The sequence below is a fragment of the Syzygium oleosum genome, unplaced genomic scaffold (assembly GCF_021117445.2).
Source record: "Syzygium oleosum isolate NSW1041296 unplaced genomic scaffold, Sole_v2.1 Sole_v2.29, whole genome shotgun sequence".
Classification (NCBI taxonomy): domain Eukaryota; kingdom Viridiplantae; phylum Streptophyta; class Magnoliopsida; order Myrtales; family Myrtaceae; genus Syzygium; species Syzygium oleosum.
The window spans coordinates 2,811,879-2,824,181 of NW_026607513.1; the positions used below are offsets into that span (position 1 = coordinate 2,811,879).

At 38.0% G+C, this 12,303-nt stretch overlaps 1 protein-coding gene across 1 annotated transcript; it reads left to right on the forward strand.

Annotated features, from left to right (window-relative positions):
- The first annotated feature begins 2,919 nt into the window (after positions 1–2,919).
- LOC115677884 (oligopeptide transporter 3-like) lies at positions 2,920–6,256 on the forward strand. The gene is made up of 6 exons (XM_030601126.2): positions 2,920–3,492; positions 3,920–4,017; positions 4,246–4,815; positions 5,003–5,258; positions 5,377–5,559; positions 5,639–6,256. The coding sequence occupies exons 1-6, from the start codon at positions 2,920–2,922 to the stop codon at positions 6,254–6,256; spliced, it is 2,298 nt and encodes a 765-aa protein (XP_030456986.2).
- The last annotated feature ends 6,047 nt before the right edge of the window (positions 6,257–12,303 follow it).

Genomic DNA, 12,303 nt, shown 5'->3' on the forward strand with positions numbered 1-12,303 from the left:
CTCTAATTTTTATTGTGAGATTTTGTGAGACTACTATCAACTATCCTAAAAGCTTAAGTTATTAGATAAATGTATGGTTTACTATTTAAATATTCTAACACCAAGCTCGTGTAGGCTGGATTTTGACCTGAGCCTAAAGCGTAAAAATATATAATTGGAGAGGCAAATAAAGGTCTGAAAGATCTGAATTCAAGAACTCCTGCTCATATACCATGTTGAGATTTTGTGGTACAAATGCCAACTGTTTTAAAAGTTTAAAACTTTTGATTTGGACTTTATAACATTCATGATGATTTATTTTTCTTTGTTTGCTACCTAAGGGTTCTTCAAATCGATATCAATCTTTCGGAAAGTTTCAACCGATTGACAGAGACATGATTGAGATTTTAGTGCGCAGTGGATAACACAGGCTGACATTTGATTCAAGAATGAAGTAGGAAACAAGAAGAACCGTCCAATAAATAAGCTTTTCTAGATTTGAATATAATTGTCCATTATCATGTCAAGACTTCTTAATCAAATATAAACCATCTAGCAATAACTTACTAATTCAACAAATCTCGTTTGCAACATGGTAGAAATATCTAAATAACTATATCCGTTGCATCACCTAACTTATCCGGTATAATCATGTTAGACAAGATCGCGTATCATAAAAAAAAAAATTGACATAAATTAGAAAATAAAAAAGAAAATGAGCCTGACATCTTAATTTTGGTAGATTTTAAATATGATACATTTGGCACATTTCATGTCACCGAACTGCCACTCATCCTCAAGTGGTGGAGGCCGTAACTAAGCCCAAATGAAGCTTTACGTATTAATCATTTCATCATTGTTTAAAATGGTGGTCCACCATGACAACTGAACTCTTTTGTTTCTATTGGATGATCTTGATGATCTGATCCTAGATAATTTATAATTGTTCCACATAATAAAAACCAAGAGTCGATTTTTTAACAGCTCGATTGTTTGAATATTGAACTATGGGTACGAAAGATTTAATGCACAATTAATCTTATTAAATGTAATGGTGGTTTCCCACGTACGACATGTGTCTAGTAAATTTATTAGAGGACGTGTTTAGCGAGTACCTTTCGAAGCACCTGTCATCAAACTCGAAAAAAAGTTTCAATTTTCAAAACCCTAATATCATATTTCGCTAGAACCATTGATACAACGAACATTAAATAATTTTCTTAAACAGTTACTTAACAAGTCTTCAAAGATACACATTAACAAATTCTCCTTGTTATAGGAAAATTAACCCAATCAATCATAAACTTATTGTAAGATGTTAATTCAGTTGCAAATTTTCCAATTTTGTCAATTTATTCTTAAACTTTTGTGCAAAATTCCAATGTAGTCATTCCGTCAATTTTCGCCGAAAATTACTAATATGGCGGCATAGTTTTCGCCATCGCCATATAGCATTTTCCTGAAAAAAACTAGCCAAAATGACTAAATTGAAATTTTGCGCAAAGGTTTAGGACTAAATTGGAGAAATTAGAAAGTTTATGACTAAATCGGCATCCGTACAATAGATTTAGGACTGATTGAACAATTCCTCTCTTATCACATGTCTCTAGTCTCTTACTTACTATTAAATCAAAGGTTCTACGTTCCAAGTTTTTTATAGTATTTGTGTTCGATTTCTACAGTTCTTTATCTGATAATTTCTATTTTATATTGAATCTTTTCTACTTCTAGGTTCACTAAATGTTCTAATGGGATTACTCTTCAAAATGAAAATGATTTACATGCATGTGTCTAAGAGCTCAGCGTTTCCCTCTTTCAATTCAGCATGTTTTCTTGAATGAGCCCAAAACATGTTGGTCAACTGTCGCACGTAGAAACATAATATTTCTGTTTGGGATTATATGAAAATTAAGTGAGAATTCCTATGTAGTGTAAAGATATATATACTAAATTGGATCTTCCAAATTAATTTAACAAGTTTGTGGCCGAATACAATTAGGCCTTTGAACAATAGAGTCGTATTCAACCTCCAATAAAACTCTGTCCAGTTATTTAATAAATCAAATCAATTTATCGGTGTTAGTGCACTTAACTTATGGTAAAAGTGGAAAACGCTCCGCATTAAATTTGTTGACACACCCATGATAAATTACCTGGCTCCTAGGATCCGAATGCGTCCTTCGAGATGTCTGGTATAAAACTTTCCAAGTTGGACATAAATTAAACGATCTTTAGAGAAAGTGGAAGCAATAGAACTACGAGGAAAATTAGTAAGATATTGCCACTTGCCAGTGGCTTTTTTGCGGATTAAATGCTAATTCAACGAGGTTGATTAGGCTCAAGGAAAGTGCTGATTAGGTTAGACTCCCTAGTCTGTCAATAAACAATTACCGTCCGAGCAATAGAGTGAGAAATTGCGGTCAGAACGTGTTAAAACGAGTATAAAAAGGAGAAATACTTGAATGATGTGAATAGAATTTTACTTTATTAAACGAAAGCATTGTCTAACTTTTTTTAAGGATGATGTTACGTATTTTAAAACCAGTTAAACTAATATTCTAACATGTGAGTCGGATCTTTATTGAATGATGAATATGACTAAAGGCTCGCTTCTAATTCGCCCCTCATTTAGTATACAAAATTTAGTAAATTAGTTTTAATATACCCATAAGGTACTGCTCAATATTTAAATATTGTAATAGTGCAAGACTTTCCTTCAATGGCTTCTCCTCCACGTTGAATTGTTCCAAGAACTACAGTGGCCATCTTGATCTTGTTATGAACCTTTGGCTTCCTAAATTATGCAAATATTTATGAGTAAAAAATTCATCATGATACATGCACTAATATACATCCGCCAAAGTGAGTAGCGCAGATCAAAGACTGAGATCTGTGCTCCATTTTTTGGGGGGTTTGACTTTGGAAAACTTGATAGCTTTAATGACTATCAACAATGAAGAGACCCAAGACCAAGAAAAGCCAAACAAAGATCACACAAGAGGAGATCAAGAACAAGAAGAAAGATGTGCAGTGGAAGAAGTGGCCTTGATCACAGGAAAAGATCAAGAGCAAGAAGAAAGATGTGCAGTGGAAGAAGTGGCCTTGGTCGTGCCGGAGACCGACAACCGGTCACTCCCAGTGATGACATTCCGCATGTGGGTCCTCGGCCTTACATCTTGCGTCGTCCTCATCTTCCTCAACACCTTCTTCATGTTCCGGACGCAGCCGCTGACCATCTCGTCCATCCTGATGCAGATCACCGTGTTGCCCATTGGCAAGCTCATGGCCAACTCTCTGCCTGCTAAGCAGTACCGGTTCTTCAGCTACAACTTTAGCTTGAACCCAGGGCCTTTCAACATCAAAGAGCATGTTTTGATCACCATCTTCGCGAACTGTGGAGTGGCCACAGGCGGAGTTGATGCTTACTCCATTGGACCCATCACGGTGATGAAGACTTTTTACAAGCAGAACTTGAGCTTTCTCTGTGCCCTCATCATTGTCTTGACTACACAGGTACAACTCATTGTACTGGTCTTCCTTTGAGTAGCTACCATTCCTAGGTTCCGTCACTTTTTTTCCATTTTTCGTCGTCGGGGCCTGAGTTTAAATCATCAAGACTATGCTTTCTTTTTATGGCTTACCAGATATCTAGTTACCCAGTATGCATCGAACCGGGATTTTCTCATACCTAGCATGAAACAATGAATTAGTGGTTAGTCATGTGCTTTCGATGTTATGTTCATTTCATACCGTGGAAAAATGATTACAGGAAGATGTTGCTCTCATTTCAAGATTATACTCGTGTGCTCCATAAAGATTAATGAAGGGGAAAACATGTTCTTTTATTAACGGAAATGTAGAATTGAATTTCGGGGGACCAGAATTTGTGTTGGCCAAGTTTTGAGTGACTGATGGGTCTGTTGCTGGATGATACAAATAGTTAGCAGGGTATGGCTGGGCTGGAATGTTTAGGAAGTACCTGGTGGATCCTGCTGAAATGTGGTGGCCTGCAAACCTTGCTCAGGTCTCTCTCTTCAGGTCTGTAACTGTACTCTCTTCTTGCTTGTTTAGATATATGGTCTGAAAGGGAACTGATTATCCTAGGAAAGTTTTGATGGAACTCATGTGACCCTTTGACATTTATTAGGATGCATCGTCTCTTTGACTATAATTGCCTGGATGGGCTTAGAGGCTCTAAATGGTTCTGCTTGATTGTTATTTCAGGTCTGCTTATCTTGATAATGAATTGCCTGTTTTTCTTTTCAGAGCCCTCCATGAAAAAGAACACAAAACCAAAGGCCTGACACGAATGCAGTTTTTCCTCATGGCGCTCACGGCGAGCTTCGCTTACTACGTGCTCCCTGGCTATTTGTTCCCAGTTCTGACATTCTTCTCCTGGGTCTGCTGGGCGTGGCCCCGCAGCGTCACCGCCCAGCAAATCGGGTCAGGATACCATGGGCTCGGGATAGGCGCCTTCACCCTCGACTGGGCCGGCGTCTCCGCCTATCGTGGAAGCCCGCTTGTGACGCCTTGGCAGACAATTGCCAATGTTGGGGTCGGCTTCGTTGTGTTCATATATGTGGTGGTGCCTCTGTGCTATTGGAAGTACAACCTCTTCTTCGCTCAGCGATTTCCCATATTCTCGAATCAGCTGTTTAAGTTCGACGGGCATAAGTACGATATCACCAAGATATTGACACCAAAATTTGATCTTGATGTAGCTGCTTACGAAAGCTACGGGAAGCTGTACCTAAACCCTATATTCGCAATATCGTTAGCATCGGGATTCGCTCGCATCGCGGCTACTTTCTCGCACGTGGCGTTGTTCCATGGCAGGTAACTTACTTCCATTATTTCCAAGATTAAGCAATCATGGTTTACCCTATAGTCTTTGATAAATCGTGTTAGTTCTCAAATGGTTGCTTTTTTTTGTATGATTCGTTACCTTCTTTTAGTATGGAGAGTGATACGATCATGATCAACTGACACATGCATAGTGTCATGCTACATTTCCATCTCGTAGTGATGTCATAAGGAGGAGCCGAGCTGCGATGAAGGACGTGAAAATGGACATCCACACGAAGCTGATGATGCGTTACGAACAAGTCCCTCAATGGTGGTTCCACATTGTAGCAGTGGCATGCGTCGCCTTGTCGGTGATGATGTGCTTCGTGTGGAAAGACGTTGTGCAACTGCCGTGGTGGCTGATGATTCTCGCCTTCGTCATGTCTTGGCTTGTTGTACTCCCCATTGGGGTCATTCAAGCAACCACAAACCTGGTAAAATTATGAAATTTCCTCGTTGCTTCAGATTCCGAGACGGCATGGGATTTGTGGTTAACCCGGTCACATTAATTGACATAAGCAATGTGCTGTTTCTCTGTGACTTCTTCTGCAGCAACCGGGATATGAAATCGTAGAACAGTTCCTGATCGGTTACATATTGCCGGGAAAGCCCATAGCGACCTTGCTTTTCAAGATCTACGGGCGATTCAGCTTCGCCCATGCGCTGTTTTTCTTGTCGGACCTCAAACTCGGGCACTACATGAAGATCCCTCCGCGCTGCATGTTCACGGTTCAGGTATTTGCAGTTCGCTGGACAGTAAGGCCTTGAGATTAATCAGTTCCTCTTTCTGATATCTTTGTTTCCATTTCTGCAGCTCGTGGCTAGTCTAGTTTCGGGCATAGTTAACCTCGCGGTGGCTTGGTGGATGATGGGGAGCATCGAGAACATCTGCGACGTCGAGGCGCTCCATCCCGAGTCCCCATGGACGTGTCCCAAATTCACGGTCACGTTCGACAATTCGGTCATATGGGGATTGATTGGCCCAAGGAGGCTATTCGTACCGGACGGCTTGTACCGGAACTTGGTGTGGGTGTTCCTTGTCGGAGCTCTCTTGCCTCTGCCAATTTGGGCGCTGAGCAAGATGTTCCCGGAGAAGAAGTGGATCCGCCTGATAAACGTTCCCGTCCTGTCCTTTGGTTTCGCAGGGATCCCGCCAGCCTCTCCCACAAACATCGCGAGCTGGCTCATCACAGGGATGTTCTTCAACTATTTCATGTTCCGATACCGAAAGCGCTGGTGGCAGAAGTATAACTACGTTTTATCGGCGGCATTGGATGCCGGGACGGCTTTCATGGGCGTGTTCCTGTTCTTCGCTCTGCAGAATCAGAACAAGAACTTGAAATGGTGGGGGTCGGAGATCGACCACTGTCCGCTAGCAACTTGCCCGACTGAGCCCGGGGTCGTGGTCCAAGGTTGCCCTGTTTTCCAATAGTGTTGTCCAGGTGAAATCGAACATGATTCAGTTAATTTGGTATTGAAAGTTCAGGATAAGGTAAGAATGGTTGAATTTCTTATCCTTCCTTAGTCACCTTGCTTCAGTTTTGCGCCCTGAATCGAAAGATACATCGAAGCTCCACCGATTCTTCGTCATTGTCACGAGCGCAGTATGATGTCGATCGGACTAGTGATTCAGCTCTCAACCATCAAATTATGTTTCTGATCGCTAAGGTTGTTTATTTTTGGGTAACAAGGAACAATCCTAGTGATTGTAATTCAGTCTAGCATCAAAATGGGACATTCTCGCTTGGCATGAGTTGTTTACTACTTTTTGCCTCAGGAATAGCTATAATCCATTTAATAGTCTTTGGCCAAATCTAAAGTTTCACACTTATATTTTATAAGAGGATAACAGATAATATTGAATCGATCCTTACACCAAATTACGTATTTTATCTCTATGCTATTAAATTTCGATTAGTGTTAGTAAGTGTAAAAAAATTATTAGTGAAAAAAATGACGGGTGACTTTCTTTTCCGGGTAGATTGTTGTTAAATTATCGCAACTTTATAAAATTACCGATTATTCTATAGTTTGCAAATTATGGTGCATTTGGTAACGTTTCTGTTTCTGGGAACAATTTCTTTTCAGAAATAATTTTTCTATTTCTATTTCATGGATGAGTTTTTGAGCAAAAGAATACGTTTGGTAACTGCACAAAATTTCTATTCCTGAAATAGAAAAAGAACATAAATGCGTTTGGTACAACCAACAAAATTTCTATTCCCAATTTATTGCATTCAAATCTATATCTTTTATTTAACCATAAGTACAAGTTATAAGTGAAAAAAATCAATAAGCATGGTTTATTAGTTTGTCTAATCCGTTTTAGAGGTTTAAAACCCCTTTTAATCCCTAAACTAAGGAATCTTCAAAAATACCACTTGGGCACCTCAAAAAATTTAAATTTCACTCAAAGTGGGTGGCCACAGGTATTCTAAGCCATTTTGTGAATTTTTTTTTTAAATTTTTTTGGGGTAAAATTTATTAAAATTTTTTACTTTCCCTAAATCTGTTTCTTTTTATTTTCCAGAAAAAATTTTATGAAATTTTTTCAATTTCGGAATTTTGCAAATTTTTATGGGTTTTCTGAGTTTTTCTGATTTTTATGGATTTTCTGAGAATTTTTCTGATTTTTATGAATTTTTGGAATTTTTTAATTTTCTAATTTTTTGTAGGGATTTTTCTGAAATTTTTCTAATTTTTATGAATTTTCGGAATTTTTTAATTTATTCTAAGCCATTTTGTGTATTTTTTATTTTTGATTTTTTTGGGGAAAAGTTTATTAACATTTTTTACTTTCCCAAAATCTTTCTCTTTTTATTTTCCAGAAACTTTTTTATGAATTTTTTTAAATTTTTTCAATTTCAGAATTTTGCAAATTTTTATGGGTTTTCTGAGTTTTCCTGATTTTTATGGATTTTCTGAGAATTTTTCTGATTTTTATGAATTTTTGGAATTTTTAATTTTTTTATGAATTTTTTTTTTATTATTCCCGCCGGGAATGGATCGGACCGGTGCTTTGAGACGGTCTACAAACGATGGAGGATGGAGGAGGAGCTGGGGCTGCGGCTTGAGGATCGGACATTTCTATTTCTTTTTTTGTTTCTAGGAACAAAGAAGTAGAAAAAATCTACTTCTTATTTCTGTTCTAAATCTATTTCTTGGTCATTTTTCTATTCCAGGAAATATAAAAATTAAATGCGTTACCAAACAGATTTTTGTTCTTTTTTTGTTCCAAGGAACAGAAGAACAGAAAAATAGAGAAATAGAAACGTTACCAAACGCGCCCTTACCAATTTTTACACTAAAGTACCAAATATTAATTGCATAACTTTCTAATGCTTCAAAAAACTAATACGTTTCTGCATGCCTAAAATACAATCCTCACATAAACCAATATCTACAGACTTCAGATCAGGCAATTTTTCCCTTAATGCTAACACCCGCATCCCTTTTTTCGTTTATGTTTCCCAGCCATATAGTGCCACAATTTGGACAGATTGCGACCTAGAAACTACTATTATTACTCTACTGCTTTCGGTAATATATAGTGTTCCCAACTTTAGTCCCCGTGCTACAACCATAGCACCTTTAACAATCTTCCACGAGCTGTCCCCAAAAAATATTTGCGTATCTTGTGCTATGCAATTAATCTATAGAGATTAGATTTTTCTTAAAACCAAGAATCAATTTGACACCATGCAACTTTCATTAATAACCGTTTGTAGTCTTTATGTGAACGTTACCCTTCCTCATAATATTCAAAGGTTCATCATAAAAGATAAACCCTTTCCAAACTTCCAAACAACAAAATTGTACTTGAGTCTAGAATCCAAAATTCAGTCAGACTCTTGGCGCTCTAAATTAAGGCATCATGGACAAAGTCTCTTAAAGGGTTGCATTCACATATTTCTCCTCCTCTTGATTTCGATCCTTATATTTGATTTTCTACTCTAGGACTCTTCAATCTCGTTTCAAATGACCCTTCTTTTCACAATCCCACCAAATTATTTCACCACGAGATTTGATTTGCTTCTCCCTCTGGACTTTGATATACCACAGTTCTGATTTTGAGCTCATTGATTACTTTTCCCTTTGCCTTCAATACTCAAGGCAGCGCCCGAAGATTTATATGACTCTTTTCTACAATATCCTCGCTAAGCATCATATCTTGCATATCCAGAAGTTTCAACTTCTTCTAACCAGATGAACTACCCACCACAGTGACAATTGCACTCCAACTTTCAAGTAAAGAAGATAAAAAAAAAAAAGAAAAAAACGAAAGCTTTTACCTCGGCATCAAATTTGATTTCCACCAAACTTGTAATTACGTTGAATTAGTTGATGTGATCTGTCACAAAAGCACTTTCTCTATCTTCAAATTGAACAAACAACGCATCCAATATACCTTATTTGATGCAGAAGGCTTCTTGTACATGTGGGACAATGCCCTCATCAAATTCGTTGTTGTCTTCATGTTGGCAATGTTGAAGGCAACATTCCGTGCGAACGTGAGACAAATCGCACTTTGGGCTTGCCTATCTAACCATTCCTACTCTACTTTCGTGATCAAATCTAATTTCTCTCACGACAGAGGCTAATGCAGGTTTTTCTAATACAACAAATATTTTATCTGCATTTTCGAGAAAGAAAAATCCTTGTTGTCGAACTAATTGATCTTCACCTTCCCTTCATCCATTTACATTGCTCCCACTATTTTGCCAAACCAAGCTCCGATACCAATGAGAAGAAATCAAAGAAGAAGACATGTGAATTTTTTTTTTGGAAAACCCTTTTCTGAATCAGAAAAGGAAAAATCACGGTGCGTCACTAGGAAATCTTTTCACTATCAATATCAATATCCAGTTACAATTGTAAGAGAGATTGTCCTCATATATAGCAACAGTTTAGGACATACAAAGTTATTGGGAAAACTATATTACCTTAACAACATTTCTTTATTTCATCAAACTCCACAACTCCACCACTCTCATCTTCATAGCGATTTATCCTTTTCTGTTTGCATGGCAAGATCACTATCAATCCAGCTAAAAAATTTGAATTGATTAATTGAGTCGCGATTGAGTATTTTAATGAGCAGAAATGTTTTGGAAAGCACAGGCTGAGATTCCACTTTGCGATTAAAGTACATTAGCATATTAAGACTACTTAATCAAGTAGAACCATTCAGCAAGAACTTATAAATTGAACAAAGCTCGGATCCAACATGGCAGGAATATCTTCTCGTTTCATATGTTGCATAGCCAAACTTATCGGGTATAACCATGCCAGACACGATCGCATATTATAAAATCGAAAAAACAACTGACATAAATTGGAATAGAAAATGAGCCTGACAACTGAATTTTGGCACATTGCATGTCACCAAACTTCCACTCAGCCGCAAGCGGTGAAGGCTGTAGCTAAAGCCCATATGAAGCTTTAGATTCTGATGCTTTGCGTATTAATTAATTCATCATTGTCTAAAATGGTGGTCCCCCATGACAACTGCCTCTTTTTGTTTCTGTTGGACGGTCTTGATGATCTGATCCTAGCAAAGTGCTTCGAATGATTATTGTTTTTCGGGTTAATACCACGAAAAACTCCAAACTGATACACTTATGATAAATTTATCCTAAATTAATTTTTTGACCACCAAAAATCCCAAACTGGTATATATGTGACAAATTCACCTCAAACTTAATTTTTGACCATCAAAAATCATAAACTGGTACACTTATAATAAATTTACTCTCCGTTAAATTAAATTAATATCACGAAAAATTACAAATTGGTAAACCTGTGACATGGAGGGGTAAAACTCTAAACTAGTACACCCGTCAACTGCACGTGTCATCCAACCTAGAAATTTGACAGCAAAATTTAACGAAAACAAACAGAGGGTAAATTCATCACAAGTATACCAATTTGAGGATTTTGGTAGTCGAAAAATTAGTTTTGAGTAAATTTATCATATGTGTATCAATTTGGGGTTTTTCATGATATTAACCCTTGTTTTTTTAACAGCTTAATTGTTTGATTAGTTAACTATACGTACAAAAGAGTTACTGCACAATTAATCTCACTATTTTTCCCATTTCAAAGACTTTTTTTGTGTATCTAAATTTAATGGTGGCTTCCCATGCGCGATATGTATATAATAAACTTATTACTTAACAAGGATTTCGAAGATAATGACATGTCTCTTATCTCTTACATACTTTAAAATAAAAGGGTATACAAGATAATAAATACTCTATGTACGGAGTTTTTGGTGGTGTTTACTTTAGTTTCTGCAGTACTCTCTGTGATTGTTTTATTTTTAGTCAACCTTTTCTAGATCTGGGTTGACTAAATGTTTTACGGGGTACAATATATCTATACGGTACCTTTCTAAACAGCAATAGCGCATAGAAAATGCAGATGATTTCTTATCCAATCAGATTTTATGCCATTCGACTTGGTATCTTGTCGATCAAATACAAACCAAGATGATTTACATGCATGAGTTGAAGAGCTCTGTGTTTGCCTATTTCAAATAAGCATTGGTATTTGAATAAGCACAATATATATTCGTAAAGTCACGTGTATAAATATAATTTTTTTTTGTATTCGATAAGATAAGTATAAAACATAAAAGAGAATTGTGTAATTTTTTAATATCAGATAATGAATAATACATTAGCATATTTATAGGAAGATATATATTATGATATCAATAATAATATATCAGAGATATATACACAATCTGAAGAGATGTGAAAAATCAAGGGAAATATCATAATTATTTCCAACATCCTCCTCGAGGTGACTTAGAAGAAGTTAATTGGAATTTGGAGAAAATATCCAAAAAAACACAATGTGTGCAACCGATGGTAGAGAATAAGTCCGATAGGCTGTGCAAACAATTTGGTGTGCTAAAGAGAGAACCGGCTGATGTGTGCAAGCTACGCAATGATAGGTTGACGTGGCTACCGTGTAGGTAGAGTAGAAGAGGTTGACGTGGCTGTGGTGTAGGGTCAGCAAAAGACGGTGCATGCTACACAATAGGCTGTTATGAATAGACATGGCCACGGGCCGGTTTGGCCGAGAACCGAGCCGGAGTCAAACCCGGGGACCGGCCCGTTGACCGGGCCGCGGTTGAGGAAGCCGCCTTGGGTTCGCCGGGCCGCGGTTGAAGCAGGAGCAACCGGCCCGTGGCATACGGGCCCGGTTCTGGTTCCAATAATTTTGGAAGGTTCCGGGCCCGGTTCCAAAAAAAAAAAAAAAAAACTTGAGTCATCTTCTTCATCTTCCTGGAGTCGAGGGCTTCAAGCTCCCTCCTCAGTCCTCCCCCTCCGCCGCCCCCTCCACCTCCCTTCTCCTCATGCCCTCCTGGTCCTCCCACCCTTCCCTCCCTTACATCGGCGTCAAGATCGTGACCCACTTCCCCGGCAACTCCTCCGCACCGAACTGCCAGGGGTCCACGTCGTCTTCGTC